Source organism: Brachyistius frenatus, unplaced genomic scaffold (assembly GCF_029030835.1).
Source record: "Brachyistius frenatus isolate BFR_SWC_R1_liver_20210118 unplaced genomic scaffold, ASM2903083v1 Contig_15, whole genome shotgun sequence".
NCBI lineage: Eukaryota > Metazoa > Chordata > Actinopteri > Embiotocidae > Brachyistius > Brachyistius frenatus.
Genome location: NW_027210614.1, coordinates 915614 through 940157, shown reverse-complemented (window position 1 = coordinate 940157; position 24544 = coordinate 915614). Strand labels below are relative to the sequence as shown.

Genomic DNA, 24544 nt, shown 5'->3' with positions numbered 1-24544 from the left:
TTTTGGAGTAGTTTTGGGTGTTCCATTATTGGCATTAAAATAGTTTAAACAGTTGATTAAAACGGGTTTTTTTTATATTTTTTATTTATTTTTTTTATTAAGTTTGACTTCAGACAAATTGTTTCCCCTTTTACTTAACAAGTAATATATTTTTTTTAAATGGTTTAGTATTTGAAAACATGAAGAATTCAGTTTGTAGCTGATTAAAAAGAAATTATTCTTGAGGTTAAAAAAAATCATATATTTCATGACTGACTTAGCATAATCTTCTGCACTGACATGAATAGTTCTTAAAATTATGTCCCAATGCTGTTTACTTAATTCAAAAACACCACAGTTCAGTGATTTTAAATCATCTCTTCTCTTTTCCTTGTAAGAATATTGAGTATGTTGCAGGGACACAAGACACAAACAGGCTTTAGTGCACCAATGGGCGCTGCCCATTTCACAGTGTATACAAAGCCACTCTATCAGTGAAAGCAGTTATTAAGTGAAGGACAGGCAACAACAAGCATACATTGCCGCCTGTTTCCATCATAAACCACACGTGGGCTCAGAACGGTTGATGGTAAGGGACTACGGAAAACAGGAGGGGAGGTGTGGGGTGTGTAACATTCAAAATTCAATCAAGTGAAGGCCATCTCCAGCAGGGTAACAGCATGTGGGGGTGGGGGGGTGTATGAGGGGAAACTCAGCTGAAGTTTCCACTGGGCCTGCTGCGCTCCTAATGCAGCCTTGGATGTAATTGGGTCCCAGAAGGCTGTTCATTATTGCGGGTGAGCAAGGCAACAAAACGGAGAAGGGGTAGAAAGAGAAAGAAAATGGTTCATTCCTTGCTCAGTGCCTTTGTCCTGCCACCATTATGGGACAAGAGGTAATTAAAAAAGCACTTGATGCCTCTGTTTTTTTTTTTTTTTTCATCAATCTTACTTCTGCTCCTATTAAGTTTGTAATGACAGCAGAGCTTGTCCATGTCAGCCACCAGACACTCAACAATAGTGTGTGGGGAGGGGGGGGGGGGGGCAGAATGAGAGGAAGGCAAGGGCGGGGCAGTTAATGTGAGAGGGACAGCTCATTTCAACAAATCTCACAGTGGTCAACAGCTAAGATTCACCATAATCCCTCCATCAAACCTCAGGGTGACGATGTGTAGTCTAGTGGATGGATGTACCCTTACCAAAAGGCAGCTTCTTTATTTGGGGTGTGGCAGAAGGGCCCATTTAAGAGGTGTGGCTTTGCACCCTAATCCTGTGGCTCCTATCTGCACCCGCCTTGGAGGCCATTTTAATTCCCTCCATCATTACAGGGACCTTCCCTGGAAAGCCTCAGTAAAGGTGACTGCTGACACTGTCATTCTCAAGGACTATTTGAAAATGTCAGCCCATAGCTGAGATTTGTCTCATTAAAGTTGGTGGTGTCCATTATATCCATCCCCTCCTCCACCTGCCACGCTCACTCAAGACAACTTGGACAACTAAGGGGGTTGAGGGGACGCTCATAATGTACTTATTTGCATGAGGGTTACAGTAAGACAGACGATGACTGACCAACAACACAGGAGTGTAGCAGAGGGATTCGGCTAAGAGACAAACATTGCTCGTTGTTGCACACTGCATTTGAAGAAATCGCAGACAGGCCGGCTTCTTTTTGTCTTTCCTTCCAAATTGATGCCGGCTAGCACGAGAGGTTTGAGCTGAGAGACACCAAGGAATGTCAGAATAACCGTGATGAAGATACTGAAACACCATCCAGGCTTTTGTTCAACAGTCTTTCGACCTGAAGATTTACGTACGGCTTCAACAAAGCAGACACAAGACGCACCCACATATAGCTCGGCTCCTCATCTAAAGCATATCGGCATCTTTACAGCCGAGGGGTTTCAAAGCCCGGGGATCACACATGTAAGATGAGTGGCAAATGTGGGTGTGAGTGGTTGAGAGCGGGAGGGACAGATCCATGCTTTTTGTTTCTCTCTGATCAGTTTTCACTTACCTCAGCTCACAATTGTGACGCCGATATTGAAAACAACCGCGCTGGGAATTTCATTATGAGCATTTTAGTTACGTCTGTAGTGTTTTGGGTTTCTTTATATTTACATTTACACATTGTGCAAACAATAGGCCCATGACCTCCCTGTATTTTGACCCATCACGTTTGTTGCAGGACAAAGTTCATATGTTGAGCACATGACTGTTAGGAGAGTTTCCATTTAATTGGAAATCCTTTTCCAACAAATCAATCAGTATCTTCTTCATCCTCTCAAAGTCTGATAAGGTTTTTGCCGAGCTAAAAAGATTAGTCTTTCAACAGAAAATGATCAAGCAACTATTTTAATAATTATTTCATTGTTTCGGTCATATTTCTAAAATGTCAAACATTCTCTTGTTCCAGCTTTTCAGATGAGGTTTTTCTGCTTTTCTTAGTCTTTTGTGATCGTGAACTGAATATCTTTGAGTTTTGGTCTGTTGTTTGAACAGAAGGGGCAAGTTTAACATGTTTTTTGGGGGGCTTCAGAAAACTGTGATGAGCAGTTTTCTATCTTCTAACCAGATGTCTCCTTAAGGGCTCAAAGAAACTATGCCACTTTTTTGACTTTTTACTATTTTATGAAATGTAATGGGGGAAAAAAACTATCCCCATCCGAAGTAATTGGCCAATAAATCAATAATTGAAAAAGTTTTTTTTTTTACAGTATTGTTACTTTTTCAATGCCAATAAATATGGCAAATTCAATTGTTGACATGCTTAATGTGCAGAGCTGAGAACTTGTAACTTCATCATACACCACGGTTTTCTTTTTATAGATACATAAGTAACACTGAAGCTGCATGTGAAGAAATAATAGCCTGAGCTAATTTGCATCATTTTGACTTATCAAGCTTTTATCCATGCCACTGCAACACAAATTTAAATGTTATGCATTACATTGAAAAGCACAGTGACTACAATATCAAACGAAATTACTTGGAATTAAAAAAAATAGCTAACATTTATTTTAATTTTTTTTTTTTCATTTACAAAAGACATTAAAAGAAAAAAAAAAAAAGGATGATCTGTCTGGACTCCATGTAGAAAAGACAAAACAGAGACACTGTTACTATCCAAGCACGGCCTTCACTAAACAGATTTGTTCCAGATAGACCAGTTTATCTGAAGACGCGTGATATTCTAATCAGCTGAGGGCAGAAGAGGGCGTACAACTACAAAAGCTCCTTCCTAAAAGACAAATATGCAAACATTTGTTTGGTGGTAAACCACAAAAGAAACGGTGCTATCTTGAACACAGGGACCGTGACAATAAAACAGTTGATATGTTTAATCCAGCGTGGTGAAGTTCTCCAGCAAATGCTGTGGTACATTACCTTGTTGGAACAAGGTGAACAGAAAGTAGGAAAAGGTCAATTGGCTAAGCCTGCATGAGTGTGTTGTGTGTGTTATTAAAATACAACTCTGGAGTCAGTAGACACTCATGCCACAAGTAGTTTGAGTAGTGCTTCAGCCTGTAGAGGCACACTTCAAGGTGGCACACGCTGTTGGAGCTACAACACTATTAAACGCGAGGACACAAAGACACTGGAATTAGACCACTATTTATCAGTCGCCCTCTGTATTGTACTGAGCTGTAATACAGTCAGGAATACAGGAAAATGAAGTTTTATTTCTTTTTACTTGGGTAAAATCATTAGAGACATCTGTAAAATCCTTTCAAGAATGAGCACATACAAATACTCAATATACAAAAAAAAAAACAACACAGTCCTTTATTCCTTAAAATGTATCATGGAAACAGCTAGTGGCCGATGAAGGTGGAGGGAGGCATTTTGATCAACCTGTCTTGTCTCCAAGTCTTGTGCCTTATACAAGTTCTCACTCTAGTGGTCTGTTCATGAACTGCAGTTGATGGCCTTGCTGGGAGGGACAGATGGGAGTTGCACTGTTTTTATTTGGGCTCCTGCGGTCCAAGTCAGGATGACAATGGCCCCTACGAAGGACATGCTGGAGGGTGGGAGTGGGAGGGGGGGAGGGGGTGGGTGCTTTTACTTCCAGGAATGGATTTACAGTCCAAAGCGGGCCGGGGTGTGTCTGGGCGTCATGGGGGCCTCTTCTCTTCTTCCCGGTGTGCAGATTTTCACTGCCCTGAACGAGAGAAAAGTCAGACGCAGACAAGTTTTATTTGCTGTGACAAGATGGTTTTCAGCCTCATTCTTTGTTGCTCTGTTTGGTCAAACTGCTAGGAAAAAAAACCGTCTCGCATTAGGTGAGCAGCAGCAGTCCAAAACAGAAAAAGGACTAGTCTGAGAACATGAAAGCAGCAGGACTGGAGGAGAGTGAGAAGGCAGACTGGTGTCTCTGCGAAGAGTGCTGGGACGTAGAGCCTGACGCCTCTGACAGCACAATCTATCATCTTTAATTACAGCAGCGTGGCACTCTGACACTGCCCACACTTCCCTCATCGCTCCCTTCTGCTCCACACACACACACACACACACACACACACACACACACACACACACACACACACACACACACACACACACACACACACACACACACACACACACACACACACACACACACACACACACCTGCTGCAATTACAACCATCAGCCAATAACCCTCTTCTGTCACTGTGTCCACCGCTCGCCGCCTCTCCTTCTTTACTTCAGGAGAAATTGTTGTCGTTCCCCCAAAACACAAACTGCTGCTAGTTTCATAACAGCAATGAGCACAAATGTAGAACGAACAGTGTGTCTTGCTACACAGTGCACACACATTTACAAGTGTTTTCCACTTAAAGGTCCATACCTTCGGTTTGGTGTGTTTTAGACCACTTGCTACAGAATATGTGTATTTTACATTTGCTGTAAAGTGGAAGTTTGAATGTTTGTTTGTTTTTCCCAACAATGCGGGAATCAGCTGCTCTTCATTCATTCCTGTACTATGAAAAATCTATTAATGTGTGTTACAATTTTTCTGAACTATACTGTTTTAATATGCAAAATAGGCACATCGTCTATTAAATTTGTGCTACTTTGCATAACTTTCCAGAACAGAAATCTGAATGTTGGATGAAGCCAGGTTCAAAATAGTGGTTTCATTTTGACATTAAAGTCAAATGTTTTTACAGAGGAGATTTTTGACATCGCTTTTTATCCTTGCTTTATAAATCCGAAAAAATTATGTTTGCCATGGTTTTTTGAATGAAATGTTATTTAAATCCATCTATGAATAATATATGAACAAACCCTCATAATATAGATAGGAATAAGACTGGAAGGTTTGGTGTACGCAAGTACTACTGAAACGGAGATTTCTGGTTCAGAGTATGAACAAAAAAAAACTAATTTTGAGAAAACGCCCTTGAAAGATATTTTGTAAAAGTTTAAAGCTGTTTTCTCACTCACTTCAACAGCGCTGACCAAACTTTTACAGATTTATTACCAACTATATTCTGAAGGTTTTAACAGAAGGGTTTGTTCAAATTTCATTCATAGTCTGACATGCTTACTTTTGGTGAATTAAAAAAACATCTACAGACGCAAATATAAAAAGTGTAATAAAATAAACACAAGATATATATTTACGATGTTTTCTTTCCGCGAATGTGAAAGCAGACATGTTGGGGAAGCAAAATAGCCCAAAATCTTAAAACTGACCATTGCATAAAAACTATTTTGGCCTGCAATGTCTCGCCTTAAGTGAAGCTACACAGGCCTCCACTGCACACTGATGTGATTTTAAAAACACTCAATGTTCTACATTTGTACACAAAACAGCTGCCTGGGACTTTCACTAATTCACAGCCCTGATCTGTGCTGCTGAGCAGAGAAGCAGGTGATAAGCAGCCAGCACATGAAGGCACACCCGATCAAATACTTCATCCTGGCCACGCTGAACTCAGAGAGCAGATGCTTGTGAGGCCTGCCGGAGGACAAAGGCAGCCGCGAGCCCAGGAGAGCCTTCGACTTCATTATCACACAACCAACTTCCTCTGCTTAAATCTCATTCTTAATCCTATACCTCGAGTGTGATTATTTTCAACATATCTGTCACAGACGTAGTCAGACTAAGCTCAGGACAGATAAATCAGCTGATTAATTAACAATAAAAGTGTTTTTTTTAATCTGTCTTTATAACCTTATTTCTCTCTGTAAAGCTCGCAGATGGGTGTGAAATTAATTTTTTTGGTCTAATTTGAAAATGAACGTTCCCCTCCTTTCTCTGTTCTGCTATGGCACAATTTAAATTGCTGCAGTAATGGAGGTCAGCCAGGAGTCAATATTATTTCTTTTTGTCTCGTCTGGAGGGACCAGAGGTGAGAAAAGCTCATCATGAAGAGTGAGAAAGGTGGAGTAGAGAGAGTGGGAGGAGAGGAGGAGGAGGAGGAAAGGGAGGGAGGGAAGGATGGAGGGAGGGAGGAGTGAAGATATGGATTGGCAGCAGGGTAGGTAAATTAAACGTTTCTAATCTTGACTGTGTATGGAAAATGAGGGCCACGGGGAACTATTGTTGGATGAGGCCCATGTGATGAACCAGAGGGAGGAGAGATGTGTTGCTGACGTACTTAACACTCCCCGTGTTGCTCTTCTTCTCCTGCTCTTCTCGACGCGCTCGCAGCTGCTCCTCGGCCAGGGCCATCTCCTCCTCCATGTTGGTGATCTCCTCCTTGGCCCGCCGACGGTTCTCCTACATGAGAAATACGCGCGTATTAAGAAAGCGTACAGACAACAACAAAATGGAGAAGATGATTGGAAACACTCAACAAATACTTGACAAAAAGTAGGAGACCCAAACATTATAGCTTTAAGTGCATCTTGTTCCTAAGCATGGGCATTAATGTGCTGCTTTAACAGCCTTCACTTTTCTGAGAACGCATCCTCGCTGCAGGGACTCGCTCCCATTCAGCCACAAGTGCATTAGTAAGTATGGCCGCTAGAATTGGGCACTAAGGCCTGGCTCACCGTCAGTTCCTGTTCATCTCAACAGTGCCGGCAAGTCAAGTTCTTCCACATCAGACAACACGTATCATTTCTTTATACATCTACCTTTTTCAGCATTGCCATGTTAAAAAAGGAAAATATCTTTCCCAAACCATTGCCTCAACATTGAAAACATGCTGTCTAAAAGGTCCTGTCCCCTGCTCAGGGTCACAAGAGAAATCTGACGGGGTCACAATTGGGATTAACAAGATAGGAAAGCAAGACAAAATAAGGTTTATTGTAAGAAATAAACTGTCATATTTTACTTATTCTCCTGTGACTTACTGGAGAATTGTATCTCTTAACCCCCAAAAAAAAAGTATTTCAGAAAAGAAAAAAAAAAAATCACTTTTTGGTTGAACTGATCAGAACCATTGGAAAAAAATCCACCAGTTACAAGAGGTCAGTAGACAGCTACGTTCTAAAGAGGTCAGAGGTAAAAAAAAATAAATAAATAAAATAAAAAATAAAAAAAACAAACAAGAAAGTTAGAACCCGCTGGGTTCAAATATTGTACACGGTTAGATTAAAATTCCCCACGATTGGATCGTTGAAAATCAGGCAACCTCAAAGAGTACACTTTTACTATAAATGAACCTAATATGCACTGAACAAGCACCTATGCACTGAACAAGCACCAGCTTTGTCTTGACATACCTGTCGGCTTTTTCCTGCATGTTTGATGCTGTAAAACATGGGACCAAGTTCTGCCAGCCACTCTCCATCCACTGCTGTCACACACTGCATATACTCCTACAACACAAAGCAAAGTTATAAATGATCAACACCAAACATGCCATGAATTGTTTTTACACAAGCCGAGCTCTGCAGCCATCAAGACTTCTTACCTTTGTGGTCATGACAAGCTCGTGGTAGATGATGTAGTCCGGAGTGTAGCCCATACCAAACAGGGAGCTGGTGGGATGGAGGTGACACGGCATGCCTGTCCTCACATTCACATATTCACCAATGCCCTAGGAGCAAACACATGCATAAATAACAAATTAAATGTGCAACTCTGAATTTGTGTGTGTGTGTGTGTGTGTGTGTGTGTGTGTGTGTGTGTGTGTGTGTGTGTGTGTGTGTGTGTGTGTGTGTGTGTGTGTGTGTGTGTGTGTGTGTGTGTGTGTGTGTGTGTGTGTGTGTGTGTGTGTGTGCGCCGTATTGTGCTGAAGTTTAAATGTGTTTTTGTGCCTGCATCTATGGGTGCACTTTAAGGTCAGAGCAAAGCAGGTCACCCGGGCTAATTTGCTTCTCCACCTGGCTGAGACAGCAGGAAAATAAATTTAAAGTATATCCAACATTACTATGATTGCTTAGGTTAGCTGGGTACTTGTAAGTCAAACTGAGAACCTTCATTATATAGTCATGATTTCAAATTCCCTCTTAGATTTTAGCACTGTTATAATGTGAGGCCAGAGGGGATATTTCACCATTCTGTAATTATGCTGCTATAAATCTGCCACAACCAGTCGCCACTAGGCAGAACATATTAACTGAGGAAAACCTAGAGTGCAGAAAGTACCTTGAGCTTGGCAGCCTGGTGGAAGTAAGCGGCACAGATGCACTTTCTGATGATGTCCCAGTCTGAGCCACAGGAAACCAAGTTCATCCTCTGCTGCACCATGATGTCCTTTAACTGAGAGCGCACCTCACGTACCTGCACAAAAACAATATTTATTGGAAGGGGAATACGGTAAAAAAAAAAAAAAACAGTTGGCTTGCAATTGATTGTTTTGTGGGGAAAAAAATATATCGCTGCTGTAACACAATAAAAAAAGAAAAGAGAGAAGTTTCCGTGTTTGCGCACTTTTATATTTTATAATAACTTCAGTAGCAGGATAATGAAAAAGCCTCAAATGTATGCAATCACCAAACTATCACTTATTCTAAATTTAAACTGTAAAATCTGACAATACATACTGGAATTTAACAAGTGCAAACTGAAAGATAGGTTTCCATCCGATGCCACAGAGTATTGGCAGAAAAAAGCAGTGCAGCTCTGACCTTGCGCATGGCCTTGGTGTGGATGAAGTGATCATTGCACCAGATGCTGGAGTAATTGTTGTTCTTCCACTGCATGTAGACATTAAGGTAGGTGAGATGGTCGCTCTCTGGGACCGAGAACTTCTCCCTCACCTGGTCGCTCTCCTCCTCACGACCCTACAGACACAAACAGATCGAGTTTATTATTAAAAGTCTTCATTCATGTTTAAAAACACTACGATGAGAAACGAGCTGCGAAACTCAACCTAGACAGACATATTGTCACCTTTTAAGACAAAACAGTAAATTTGGTATAAAACACTTATCGCGTATTCACTCATCCAGCCGATGCAGAGCGCCAATATTATTCATAAGGAGTCATGTTCCTGGCCACATAGCTAATCCAAGTCCAACATTCACTCTCTTTAGCTCTGTTTTTGGAATCTGCTAATTCCTGAGGGGATTATCTGGCTATTAAACTGCTAGTCGCTAACTGTGTCTGCCTGCTGTTTGGTACAGTGCATTCTAAGAGCTTTTCCCCTGAAAAAGCTTTGTCCAAAAATAATGTTATGAGGGTGGTGAGAATGAAGCATAACAGTAAACTTTTGAGCTGGAAACAATAAGCTATAAAATGCTATAAGGCTCGACAGAGCTATAGAGAACTGCACAGTCCAGTGATTCTCTGTGGGTTCATCATGAAAAGAAACCATTCAGATACAAGTTGTACCAGTGACCCATTGTTAATACGAAATATGGATTATTAATGATTTAACACAGAAAATGGATGCTTTAAAAAAAAAATATGATAATAGGGTCAGGAGCCCTCCAGCCTTTTTGGAGTGGCATTTTAAAATAAGCTGATAATTAATAATATTTGTCTCAATTACACAATAACTATCAAATGAGGTATACAGGGCATCCCGATGGCCATGTGGTTAGGTAACATACCACGTGGGCGAAATGACCCCGGTTTGAGTTATGTCAGTCCCCTGCTCAATTTCCCCACATTTCCAGTCGACCTCTTCTGCAGCTCCTACATCAAATGGAAGCAAGTGCCATAAAAAAAAGAGATATACCTTAGGTCTGTAGAAGATGGCTGGCACAGACAACATGGAGACAATGATGAGGATGTCAGCGCTGCAGCCCATGTCACAGGACACGATCAGCATCTTGGAGAGGGCGGGGTCAAGGGGAAACTCCACCATCAGGCGCCCAGTTGGTGTCAAAGCACCTGAGAAGTCAACAGTGAACACAATTACAAGGTCACATGTGTAAAATATAAAAGTACATGAGACGTGAAGGAAAGAGAAGGGACAAGAAGGAAGAGGAGTGATAAGCTTCTTTTCCATCAAAAGCCTGCTGGCGTAAGGGAGAAGCCAGCATAATGTGACACTTATTTATCTATCAGTGTGAGAGGAGGATGAACTGCTGACAGCTGAGAATACTTGTGGGGGGAAAAAAAAGGGAGCGAGATCAAAAACTTTGCAGTTTCTGATTTAAATGATTAGACGAAAGAGTCTAAGAAGCTTACGAGGAGGAAAAGCAGAGTAGCAGAGCAGCCAGTTTTGGTCAGGTAAGCCTTAATCAGAGATAATCTGCTGTTAACACACCATACAGGGAATCATCAAAAGTCCCCCCTTATCCCCAAATCCCTAAATCCCCTGGAATCTGGCTAAGGATGAGACAGAAATGAGACCCGACCAGTCAAATCAAACACAGGATCAGTTACTAGGCAATTACTTCACTGGCTAAAACCTCACAACTACCTCCTCCAGGGCTGTTTGTCCAGTTTGCATTATCAATGCAGCATCCTTTCCACAAGTTAGTCTCCTGTGTGTGTGTGTGTTTGTGTTGTGACCATCACTATGTAGCCGCTCAAAGCAGCGCCGAGAGGGAAGTGCAACTCTCAAATACCCAATAACCTCGTTCATCCCATCAGGAGGATGATTTATATGACTGGCCCTATAGTATCTAAGACTAGCCTGGGTATGGTCTGCTCCCTACAGGCAATTGAAAAAGGATACTCATTCTGCATAACAATGTTGATAGATAATAATATACTTTAAAAATATTATTATGTTTGACTATATACTAGTTGGCAATATAAAACATGGGTTTACTGTACAAATACTTGTCAATCATCATAAATCCAGTAATTGTTTTGCCTATCAAATGTGTGTGTGGGGGGGGGGGATCCCCCAAATTTTTGAAAGTGACTTGTTCTATTTTATTAACAGTCTGAATCTCAAAGACATTGAGCTGACTCTCACATAAGTCAAAGAAAAGGATCAAATCCACACAATTTGAAACAGCTGAATTCAACTGGCACCGTCCTGTGTGGAAGCCTGCAGAGCCAGTCGTCTTATCTATCTCATCGAAAGTCTTACAATTTGTGTTTGAAAAAAAATGATTATCTATCAATCAATCAATCATATACACCTCTACTTAGTTGTCAAAAAGCTATTAAATTGCAACATATTCCAAAATTCAATATATTGGAAATAACTTTTAAATCATAAACTATAGATGACTGTATCATGATATCATTATGATTCCTATGATAATTTAGCGCTGGCAACCTGTCAGAGACTTTGGCTAAAAGATCACCGTGAACCTGTTCAGGATAAAGCTAAAGTTAATAGATGGATGGACTGTAATTCTCACTTGTTCACAACCCACCTGTGTTGTCCAGAGCTCCCAAGATCCACAGCTGGTACATGGAGTTGAGCATGTTGTCCTCAGGTGGCGGATCCATGAAGTGGAAGAGGAGCAAATCCTGAACACCCAGAGACTTCAGCAGCAGAACCACATTGGCCAGGTTGGTCCTCTGGATCTCTGGTATGGTGGTGGTCAGCATCTCATTCTTGAAGGCACTCTGAGTGTACAGCCTGGACGGCAAGTGATACGAGACAGACATGAAGATAGAAATACAGAATGAGTGTAAAGTTTAAGCCATCAAAAACAATGTCATAGTAAAATCTTAACAATATACAGATGTTTGATCATTCGTTTTTGTTTTTGATGTAAACTGGGACAGAGAGTATGCTTCTCTGGCCAATATCTTTCTCTTGTGTGGCACTGATGTATTTTGTTCTGTAATATGTTCTGTAAATGAGCAGTAAGCACCAAATGTAGATCGATTGCCAAGGAAACTTCAGGAAGCTAAAAAAAAATATTTAGGGGAACATCCAGGGTCTAAGTTAAAGTAAAGGTTCCTCTTTTTCAACAATTACAGCTGTGATGCTTATGGTTACAGAATTCAGATTTGAATGTGACGGTTGTGAGCTGGTACGAGGGGGCCTGCAGTCACAGCTAAAAGGGTCTTTGAGTGGGGAATTTTCCATGCGAGCTGAGCAAATCAGCGTGACTCAGTCTGTGCGCTCTCTAACGCTTATACACATCCACAGCTACTCAAAACACCTTGACTGTGCTCAGTGTGTAAAGCTTCTCCAAAACTGATTCTTCATAGATTTCTGTGAGCTTGTGTGTAAGAGCAGGTGGGCTGGATTTACCCTGAAATATGTGGGCTTTCATAAGCATTGCAGCTCATTAGGAATGAAAAATGTATCACTGTGTGTGTGTGTGTGTGTGTGTGTGTGTGTGTGTGTGTGTGTGTGTGTGTGTGTGTGTGTGTGTGTGTGTGTGTGTGTGTGTGTGTGTGTGTGTGTGTGTGTGTGTGTGTGTGTGTGTGTGACTCAGTCTCTACTTGAGTTAATGTGGAAAAAGAGAGAGAGAGGTCAAGGAAAACCTCTGACAGGATCTCCTGTGGCACATGTCCCTGCCATAAACAGTGATAAACTGCGTGAAATCCTCTGGCGATTCGGATTCTGGCCTCTCTCTCTCCCTCTTTCTCCCTCCCTCTCCCTCCCTCCCTCCCTCTCTCACTCTCTCTCTCCCTCCCTTCCTCCCCTTGACTGACTGGAAAACATGGCCATGTCACGCATCCAGAACCTTAAGCACACCATTTGAGAAGAGCACCGATCGCAAGTGACAGAAGGAAGAAAACACACCTTAACAAACAGTTACGCTACAATGATGCTACTCGTTCAGGGGTGCAGTAACAGAAAAGACATCTTATTAAGGTGGTTTATTTGAAAGTTAACAAAGTGCAGTCCAGACAAAGAAGGACAAAATAAGAATATCCCTCCTCTTGTAGGATCAGGAGACCCTCAGTATTAACAACTAAAAGCTAAGGTAATGAGCAGAAGTCTGAGCATAGAAAAACCATGAAATATGCTCCAATTCCAGCTCAGACCTCTTGGTATGTGAAACATGTGCATGGGTTTGTAACTTCAAATGTATGCTGAGAGCAGACAAGGGCTTAAGTATTACCTGTAGCACTGCCCTGGTCCAGTACGTCCTGCTCGGCCAGCACGCTGGTTGGCATTAGCCTGGCTGATCGGATAAACCTGGAGAGCATCCATTCCAATGCGAGGATTGAAAACCTGTTGAGAAAAAGAAAGTAGTGAGTAAAACTCCAATCATATCAGTTTGCTTTGAATATTGTACACATAAAAATGATCTTTCATAATATGAAAAATTTAAAATACATACAAAATGTATTTGAAGTGCAACCGAGTACCTTAAGTTTGCAATATCCTGCGTCCACAACAAACATGATTCCATCCACAGTGAGGGAAGTCTCAGCAATGTTTGTAGCAACAATGCATTTCCTCACACCATCTGGAGCCTAGCAGAGGAACAAAGTCAAGCAGCAGGGGGTCAGCTATGTCTTCAGAGGTGTATAAATGCATGTGAAATAAGGAAAACTAATTCATAGCTCAAACAATACAACATTATGGGCAGTGATCAAAAACCTTCTGGAAGATCTTGGCCTGGAGGTCAGATGGAAGCTGGGAGTAAATAGGCAGCACAGCCAGAGCAGGAGCATTCTCCAAGTCTTCTAAACGCTCCACGATCTGATCTGACGTCACCTGCAAAGACCAGGAAAAACGCAAATTCCCTTGAGAAACACAAAATGGACAATACCTCTCTTCCCCTGTCCTTCAAAATAAAACACACACATGCTAATAAAACATGATGAAGATAGCATGTGTTTGCTTCCCATTCTGTGTTTTTAGGAGTTAAGGATAAATACAAAATAAAATAAAAACACAGCATGCAGTACAGCCATATGTCCCTCACCTCGATGTCCTCCTGCCCAGGCATAAAGATGAGGATGTCTCCCACCAACCCACTGAGGTGGATCTGCAGAGCCTGCTTCACAGCTGCTTCAACGTAGTCCTCCTGAGGTGTCTGTATCGACACAACACAACAAATCAGTCCAATACAAAACAAAAACACTCAACACACTTTATGTGAACATAGAATAGAAACATAAACGTACCTTGCTAAACAAGATGTCCACTGGAAAGGTTCTTCCTGGAATGTTGAATATGGGTACGTTGCCAAAAAAGGCTGCAAATTTGTCTGAGTCCATTGTTGCAGAGGTAACTATGAGTTTCAAATCAGTGCGTCGAGACACAACCTGGTAGGAAACAGTAAAACGGAAGTGGCGTTTTAAATTCACACCATAAAGTATTTACACTGGAATCAGAAGAGGAGACATCATTTGGAAAAAAAAACATTTCATTGAAGCAGAGAGCTGTCTATCGGTTTTGGAAGAAACAAAGAAAATCTATCTTTAATAGAGAAGGTAGTTGAGTGCTGACCTCACGTAACAAGCCAAACAGCACATCTGTATTCAGGGAGCGTTCGTGAGCCTCATCCATAATAACAGCGCTGTAGTGGTCCAGGTCCGACTCCCTCAGAGACTCCCTAAGCAGGATTCCATCCGTCATGTACTTTATCAGCGTTTTCTCCGACGTGCAGTCCTCAAAGCGGATTGCGTAGCCCACCTGCAGGAGACATTGTCAGAATAACCAAATAAAACATATGTATGGCCACAACGTTAGAGAACTTCATCACATACACCTCCCAAACACCTCTGCTGCCTCCCCCCCTCCCCCCTCTGGTGAACTGCATAGAGCCCTCAATCTCAAAGGGCTCTTCCTCCATCGACAGCTTGACCCCCCCCCCCAACCCCCCTCTCTGTGATGACTGGCCAGGTTAGGAGACAGCTGGAGAGACTCCACCAGCGCAAGGCTGCAGGGCCTGACGGCATCAGCCCCGGGGTCCTGACGGCATCAGCCCCGGGGTCCTGAAGACCTGCGCCGTCCAGCTGGCTGAGGTCCTACAACACCTCTTCAACCTGAGCCTGAAACAGGAGGAAGTCCCGGTGCTGTGGAAGACGTCCTGCTTGGTTCCAGTCCCTAAGAAGACGACTCCATCTGGCCTCAACGACTACCGACCGGTTGCCCTCACATCTCATGTGATGAAGGTGCTGGAGAGGCTGGTCTTGGCCCACCTCAGGCCGCTGGTGAAATCTTCACTGGACCCTCTGCAATTTGCATACCAGCTTCGTGTGGGAGTGGACGACGCCATCATCTACCTGCTGCAACGAGCTCAGTCTCACCTGGATGGAACCGGTGACTCTGAGAGAATCACTTTCTTTGTTTTCTCCAGTGCATTTAACACCATCCAACCACTGCTGCTGAGTGAGAAGCTGCGGGTGGTGGGGGTGGACACATCCACCGTCTCCTGGATCACTGACTATCTGACAGGCAGACCACAGTTTGTCCGTCTGGGCGGTGTGCTGTCTGATACGGTGGTCAGTGGTACTGGAGCTCCACAGGGAACTGTTCTGTCCCCCTTCCTGTTCACCTTAAACACCACTGACTTCCAGTACAACTCAGAGTCCTGCCATCTGCAGAAGTTCTCTGATGACTCTGCAGTGGTCGGGTGTATAAGGGATGGACGGGAGGAGGAGTACAGGGCAGTAGTGGAGAACTTTGTGGAGCGGGCAGGCAGAAATCACCTGCTCCTGAACGTAGCCAAGACCACAGAGATGGTGGTCGACTTCAGGAGGAAGACGACGGCTCCACAACCGCTGAGAGTTCTGGGAGAGGATGTGGACATGGTTGAGGAGTACAAGTACCTCGGTGTGTCCATCGACAACAGACTGAACTGGAAGACCAACATCAACGCTGTCTACAAGAAGGTGATGAGTTGACTCTTTTTCTTGAGGAAACTTCGATCCTTCAATGTGTGCAGCGAGATGTTGGAGATGTTCTACTAGTCTGTTGTGGCCAGTGCATTGTACTTCGCTGTGGTCTGCTAGGGGAGCAGCATTGGAGCCGGTGACACCAACAGACTTAACAAACTGGTTAAGAAGGCCGGCTCCATCATCGGCTACAATCTGGATAGTCTGGAAAAGGTGGTGGAGAGGAGGACGCTGAACAAACTATTATCCATATTGGATAATCCTGACCACCCTCTCCACCACCTGCTGCAGGGACAGCGGAGCACTTTCTCCAAAAGATTCCTCCAGCTCCGCTGTCACAAGGACAGATACAGGAGATCATTCCTGCCGACCGCAATAAGACTGTACAATAACTCACCTCTGGCAAAATCCATCACATAACAATAACACTGTTGTCTGTGTTTCTTGGTTGTTTGTATATAATATATATAGATATATACTGTACTGTATATACTGTGTATTTTATATTTTATATTTAATATTTTTTACTGCTATTTTATTGCTTTTCTATTATTCTATTATTATCTTAATGCTTCTGTATGCTGCTGTAGCGAAAAAAATTTCCCCCTAACATCAAATACTATGGTGTGACATTCTCATGCATTTCAAGTAAAGGGAAAAAATATATATTAAAAGAAATACAGTGCTGAATCCCACTGGCTAAGTAAAAAAAGCATTTATTTTGTATATACATGCAGATATGTATGGATGTATATCCAGATATAACAAATGTTATATCATCACTAGTATTTCCTTTTACTTCTAATTATCTGCAAATCCCAAGTCACCCACCAGATGGCAGTGTTACACAGCATATCACTACTGTGATTGGCAAGAGACACTACCTCAGTCTCAACATTATGCACTGCAATCACTACAGTAACAGTGTCTTACGAACATCATTAACCTAACTAAGTTCACAGATTTACCATGTTTACTTTTTGAAAGTGAAGACAAAGGTGAGCACTCAAGTTATTAAGCCAAATGTCTCGCTATAACTACTGCTTCACAGCTACTGCTTTCTGATTCAACATGTCGATAGAGACATTTTTGGATTCATTTGTTGTCAGTTCCACTTTCAAGTATGTGGTTTGTGTGTGGAATAAATTGTAGTTCAACCAATAGTAACAGCTAGTTTCCAGTCATATTGTCAGACCTCATCAATGAAATGATGTAATAAAATGTCAAACAGGAGTGATAGTCAAAACCTTTCAATAGCTTAAAGAATTAAAAAGTAAATGTCATGTGAATGGCTATAGTTAATTCTAAAATCAATACTCAGCAGGTTATCTATCCACATATCAACAGCAAGATATTTTTTGGTGTTCCTAATCATTCCTAAATCAGAGATAAAAATGCTCAGTGAGGCAGAAAGCAGGCTGGCTCTGGAAGATACTCTCACTTGCAGTTTGTTTTCCTGTGCTCCAGAGTAGCTGTCTCACCTCCTCTCCAAGGTTGGTGCCGATCTCCTCGCTCACTCTCTTGGCCACACTCATGGCTGCTACTCTTCGGGGCTGAGTACAACCCACCATGCCGTAGCTGGTGTAACCGTCCTCATGCAGGTACTGGGTCAGCTGGGTGGTCTTCCCACTGCCTGTCTCTCCAACAACAATCACTATGCTGTTGTCCCTGCAGATGGCAGTAAACACAAGTCAGTCACAACTCAAAGAATGACTCAACACAGTTTGGATGTAATAAATGTAAATCACTTTTTAGGTGAATTTTAAGTGATAAAGTTGGATTGGAGGAGAGCAATGAGAGTAGTCTTGGTATCAGTACCTGATGATGTTCAGAAGTTGCTGTCTGACAGCAAAGATAGGCAGGTACTGTCTCTGCTCCAGAAGGGTCTTCTTCTTAGCGAAGTCACTGCTGGCCTCATTCCTCTCTTTCATGTGGTCTGCAAACTTTTGCTCTGCTCTGTAAAGAAAAAAAGAAAATGAATATGGTGGGTCAAGCAAGCTGACACGACAGCTCTACGAGGATTATGACAAAGAAAATGTGAAATGTCAGTCTGGTCACCTGTAGTCCACTTTGCCGTCCTCGCCTACCGCTTTGCCCCCAGAGATGTCCTCCTCGTCTTTCTTCTTGATACCCATGATATCCCCCAACTTGGTGCCTGCCAATTCCCAGTGTTTGTGCTGAGCCTGAAAGAACATAGTTATTCCAGTTAATTCACTGATTATGAAATTTAAAGCTGCAGTCTTTAGCTGCAAACATTACTGTGCAAAACGTTTCGGCCCATTAGATGTTTGGATTCTTATCTACAATGGAATATCACGGTGGAGGTGTCTGATTGGTCAAAAATTCCTTCTGCAGCATGAAACAATGATCACAAACATAATGTCATTAACAGTCATAAATAATTATTCTCAGTGTCAAGAAGAACAACGAGTCCTGCAACAGATGGTGTGGACCCACCGAGATTTGAAATTAACATCATGGCAGCCTAAATTCATAGAGGATCTGTGGCAAGTTCTCCAAGAGGCTTGGGACAACCTACTTGTCAAGTGCCTTGAAAAACTGGCCAAGTGTACCGAGGAGAATAGATGCTGTTAAAAGCAAAGGGTGGTCACACTAAATACTGATTTAGGTTTTTGTCCATTTACTGCACTCATAACTGATAAATAGAAGCCATGATGATTATGATCATATTTCTGAAAGCATCCTTATTTTAGCTTAGCTAAAACTTTTGCACAGCGTGGTATACACAATATTATTGAAAAAGTATTAAACCTTCCCCATATTGAAGCAGGATCACACAGCCAGGTCTCTTCTACCGTAAACCAGTTGGATTTTTAGTTGCAAATCCATCTTACCTTCTTGCGTTCTTTCTGCTCACGATGTTTACGGACAAGCTGGCTGCCCTTCCGAGCGATGATGGCCATGTCAGAGGTAGCATCTTTCACAGGTATGATAGGCTCTGGCTGCAAGAGACAAATGACACCCACATACAAACATTTAAATCTTATGGTCTTCAATTATAGTTGTCAATTATAAATATGAAAAACAGAGTGACTACAGGTCTTTGATCCTAAACTTGGTCATTACTACCTGCTTAGTGAAGACTATTCTCCCATCAAGGAAGGGGGGCACCAGGTTGTGAACCAGCAGGTGAACTTTAGCAGCATTGTCTTCCTCAAAGTCTTCATCCACCTCCAACCTTTGCACCACACCACTGGTCAGCATTCGGTTGGTCTCCCACCGCTCATTATCCTGACAAAAAGAAACACAGCCTGTTACACTGATAAATGGGCTAACAAGACAAATACAATAACAAATAAACACATATATTTCATATGCCTGTGCATGCAGACACACAGTTCTGATTTGGTTGATCAGTAACGCTGTGATTTTACCTCATTGATCTGTCGCTTCTGGGCAGATATTCTTTTTTGAGTCTGCTTCTGAAGAATCTGCTCTCTCTTCTTTACATATTCTTCAGAGGTGGAAGTGAAAGGGTTGTGGAACTCATCGTAGCCTTCATCCATCATGTACCAATCTCTGTCAGCTTGCTGCAATTCAGTGAGACAATTAGAGATGGAAAACCACTTTTAATCAGGACAAAGTTAACAGTTGTTTCTTTTAGGCAAGAATGAGTGATAACTGTGATGCTCACCTTCTGTTCCTCCTCCCACTGTTCTTTCTCATCCTCATCATCAAACAGAAATCCTCCTTCTCCTCCATCTTCTTTCCTGCCTGAAGAACAGAGTAAGAAATGATATCAGACATTCAGGTATTTAAATCTTGCATTCCGAGGACAAAGTGGCTTGTTTTTTTGAATAGTACCTTTTCCTTGTGATAAACGTGGCGTTGAACCCAAATGCTTTCGGTCGTTGGCCCACTCGTTGTACTTGTAGGACGGGGTAGGCAGGGGTGTGTCGTCAGGGTAACGGCCTCTGACTGACCTACGCACACAGAAAATAAATATTATGTTAGCATCAATCATTAGCAGGAGTTTGTCAGCAGTTAACCATTTCATGTCAGATGCAGAGAGTAAAATTTACAGTGGTGATTTACCAAAGCCTCTGATAAGTGTCCGGGCATAATAAGGATGTTGGGATAATATTTTGTGATACAAAAAAGGTGACAGTATGAATAATGGCGCTGAAAATGTGGTCATATCATACAGAAAACAGTCATGCTGTAGAATTCAAACAACCCATAGCTAAAATGTATGTATGATCATGTATTGTGTGCTATCACAAGTCCACTTTCAACTTTATGTACATATAATAAAAGTTACATAAAAGGAATGCTTTGGGATCAGGGGGATAAAAATGTAAGATAAAATGAATGAAGGCTGCTGACCTGTCCCTCCGCTCACTCTCTCTACCAGAGCGATGGCTTCTTTCTGAGCGATCTGATTCTTTGTTAGACGGGGTAGGTGACGGAGACTCCCACTGGGAAAGCCTTGAACTTGCATAACCGCTGTCGTCCTCCTCCCAGTTGGATCTTGAAGGTGTGAAAGAATCTATGTACACACAAAATAAATGTTGTCAACCAAATAATTGGTAAATTCAAATAAAAGCAAAATAAGAAACTAAAAAAAAAAGAAGACCCCTGCCTCTGGGACGTTGCTGTGGTGTCAGAGGTTCATCTCTCTTAGTCCCCCGGCTGATGCGTTCAGACCAGCCATCTCTCTGTGAGCGCTCGCTCCTCTCACTGCGTTCCCAACGCTCTGACCGGCTGCTGCTGCTGCCACGGCTATGGCTGCCCTCACGTTCATCTGACAGAGCGAGAACAAAGGAGAATTACTCATCATCGTCATCATATGATCTAACAGTTACTTTCATGATCAGTTAATCTACCTCTAATGTTTTTCCAATGCCCGATCCACTTTACAAAACATGAATTAATTAATTAATTACATACAAAATAATGACCCATCTGCTCATCATAAGTGGCCAGAGTCCAAAAATGGCTTTTTGTTCTGACACCAGTCAAAAATCTAAAATGCATCTAATTTACAAAAATATGATAATCCTTACATTTGAGAGACTACTACGAGCAAATGTTTGAATTGGACTGGACTAAAACCACAAGTCTCACCTCATTAAAATACAATTTAAATGAAGCGATACAAGGAATACAATCACCTCTTTCACCCCGTCGCTCTCTGCCTTTATCTCTGCTCCTCTCTCGGTCTTTCTCTCTGTTCTTGTCCTCTTTGGACGAGGCGTAGACTCCGTGCTCTCGTCTGTCTTTCTCTCTCTGCTGGTGTCTGCGTCTGAACTCCTCGCTGACTCCTCCAGGGTCGGAGGGCGTCTCAGAACCAGTCACACGATACTTCCTGCTATCAAGACAAACATGAAATATTCAACATTACTCATGTTGTGTCTGTACACTGATGAAAAATTATTCAAATCAAAAATAAGAAAGACTTTTGGCTGGCTGCATAAATTGTTTGCAAGCTCCGATATCTGCCAAAGGGGAGTAAGTCCCGACTCAGTAGACTGTCATAACTTTTTGCACAAGCTACAAGTAAAGTTTGGGGTTTTTCTTTCAACTTTTTTAGGCTCAAAATAAAAAACAACTACGAAAGATTTTTTTTTTTTTTTCTTTCAGGTTAATTTTACTATCTTTTGCAGCAGGGGTTGTGTTTTCGTTATTTAACTTCCCACATCAACAAACATAATTTGCAGGAGGGTGCAAAAACGTTTGCATACATTATACACTACTTTCAATAAACGTATATTCTGCGTGCAGCACTCTCTCTCTTACCTCTCCTTCTTGGAGTCTCTATTTTTATCATCATCGTCCTCTTCATCGGAGTCAGAGTCACTTTTACTTTCCTCCCAGTCCTTGTATGAGGAAACCTTTGACTTCTTTGTATTCACGTCTTCACCGCTGGAATCCGCCTGGTCCTTTGTCTCACGTTCCTTCCTCTTCTGGGCAGCCAGCAGATCCAGACCCAGCAAAGAGGTGCGTGGAGTGGGAGCCCGAAAAACATGGGGCTCTGCAGCAGCACTCTTCTTCTTTACTATCAGCCCACCAACTTGAGCAGCTGGATCAGTCCCTTCCAGCCGATGCATGGACACATCATCATCATCCATTATCTGGGAGGGGATTACATGTGGTGGTAGATGTGAAAATCTGAAGAGAGCAACTTTAACCGTTTCAGTTCTAATTTATAATGATACGAAACTGAAAACCAGCAAATCTTCACAGTGATGAGGCTGGAAGAAAAATATATATATTTTTGCTATTCTGTCTTGATAAATCATTTGATTCAACAATGAGTTATACATTTTTATGATTGACGTCCGATCAGTCTTCGAAATGATCGATTTAGTAATCTATCACTTTACCGAGAACCAACCCAAAGATACCATGGCCACCACGTTAGACCTCATCCATATATTAATAGCTATAGTAGCTTTCTTGTCTTTTGTTTTACGTCAATAATAATTTAAGTAACTTGAGGCTAACATTAAAACTAAGATTAGGTGGAATCATTTTCCGCTGTTTTAAGAGTATTAGGTAACCTGGACTGGGTGTCCGGGCAGTTAACTGTGATTACTACAATAACCCGCAGATCAAATGAATCCTATTTTCATGTGTAAAAAAAAAAAAAAGGAGGTAGATGAATTAAATTAGCGTACCTCGGTCGGAGCAGCTAGCCGTTGCTAGCCTGTGAGCTGTTTCTGTCCCGACAAAGGCGGCAAACCGCGGAAAACCGCCGCGTGTTTCTTTCAGTATAACACTGAAACTCTCACATGAAGTTAGAGATTATAAAGGCAAACTAAGGGACGAGAGAGTGGTGAAAAGAAGACCTGTGGCGGCCTGGAAAATAATTATACTGCGGCTTTCGTTAACACGACGCGTATGTTTACAGACAGGGGAGCAGCCATTGCTATCCCATAATTCTGAGGGGATGACGGTCGAAGAGCAGTGACAACTTTATTTAAACGGGTACGTTTACAGAGGGACAGGATGGTTGTTGTTTTGTAAGAACATAGAAACCCAATTATGGGTAATTTCATCAATGATAATAAATTCATAGATATCTGAAGAAACTTAAACAAAGAGGAAAGACATTTACTGGTTAATATCCAATCCAATCTTAGAGAACGTTAAAAAAAAAAAAAAATTGTCTAATAAACCTGTAATTAACCAGAAACAATGAAATGAATCAAATAAAAGGTTACTGGAAATGTAATGCTAACTTACTAATAAATGAAGAAGGCTGTAAGAAAATTAAAACAAAAATTGTGGATATTGAAAATGATAACACAAGTACTACTTCGATACAGACATGGGAATATCTGAAACTCATTATCAGGAAGCAATCTATAGCCTTGAGTAAAAAAAAAAAAAAAAAAATCAAGGAAAGAAGAATGCACAGAATCAAACTGAAGAAGTGTTGGATTTTTACAGCACCCTTTATAAATCATCATCCTCTGAACAAAGTGCTAAATTATTTGAAAAGATACAAAATATGATTCCTGTAATTGACGCTGTTTTCCGGGATAGATGTGAGGAAGATTTGGGAATTGAAGAATTTGATCACATTATCACAAATATACCTCAGATCGCTCATCGGGTCCAGATGGAATAATCGCTAACTTTTATAAATATTTCTGGGACGAAATCAAAACATTATTATTTCAGACAATAAATGAATGTGTTCTCCCAAAGGAGCTGATGGCGACAATGAAACAAGGCATAATTAGATTAATACATAAACCAGGAAAAGATAAAAGAATCGTAAACTATCTCAGACCTATAACCCTTTTAAATACAGACTACAAAATTCTCACAACAGTCTTGACAGCACAACTGAAAACAGGTATTTGTACAATTATTAGCACGACCTAATCAGTATTCTTCAAAGGAAGATCTGCCCATAATAATATCCACTTGGTTCTGGACCTCATTGATTATGGTCACTTAATCAGTGATGATTGATTTATGCTATTCTTGGATGGATTGACTGACTGACTGACTGACTGACAGACAGACAGATAGATAGATCGATAGATCGATCCCACAAGGGGACTTTTTTTTTTTCACTGCAGCAGCATTATCATCCACTCCCACATGAGACTGGTATGCAAATTGCAGAGGGTCCAGTGAAGATTTCACCAGTGGCCTGAGGTGGGCCAAGACCAGCCTCTCCAGCACCTTCATCACATGAGATGTGAGGGCAACCGGTCAGTAGTCGTTGTTTTAAAGCCTTTGACTCAGTTGAACATGCATTTATATTTAATACACTTAGACACTTTGGATTTGTTGATAGATTCATAAACATGATGGTCATGTTACATACAGATGTTAACAGCTGTGTTTCCCTCTGTTGGAAAAATTACTCGGAGGCTTGGTTCAAAATCAAACATTTATTCGGACATTTATTCTTGCAAGAAGGAGCAAATACATGCACCCTCAAAGAGAGGTGTCCAGCATTGCTTCTTGTCCATAGGGCAGCTTTAATACAGTATGACAAACAGTTGACTGTCACCCCCATTCCCTTTGTATC

At 41.7% G+C, this 24544-nt stretch overlaps 1 protein-coding gene across 2 annotated transcripts; it reads right to left on the bottom strand.

The window, feature by feature from the left end:
• Positions 1–2864: 2864 nt before the first annotated feature.
• dhx38 (DEAH (Asp-Glu-Ala-His) box polypeptide 38) lies at positions 2865–22918 on the bottom strand. Of its 2 annotated transcripts, none has more exons than XM_069693476.1 (27): positions 22671–22918; positions 21790–22124; positions 21165–21361; positions 20633–20794; positions 20377–20539; positions 19855–19973; positions 19685–19764; positions 19425–19580; positions 19120–19281; positions 18885–18992; positions 18088–18212; positions 17848–17985; positions 17511–17697; positions 14639–14824; positions 14314–14454; positions 14112–14222; positions 13784–13900; positions 13549–13656; positions 13299–13411; positions 11646–11854; positions 10043–10197; positions 8988–9143; positions 8506–8640; positions 7829–7954; positions 7638–7733; positions 6566–6687; positions 2865–4137 (listed from the first exon to the last, which is right to left on the bottom strand). In XM_069693476.1, the coding sequence occupies exons 2-27, from the start codon at positions 22119–22121 to the stop codon at positions 4056–4058; spliced, it is 3786 nt and encodes a 1261-aa protein (XP_069549577.1). In that variant the 5' UTR covers positions 22122–22124; positions 22671–22918; the 3' UTR covers positions 2865–4055. The 2 variants fall into 2 exon arrangements, with proteins under 2 accessions (XP_069549577.1, XP_069549578.1); XM_069693477.1 differs by having other exon boundaries at positions 21165–21358.
• Between the last annotated feature and the right edge of the window lie 1626 nt (positions 22919–24544).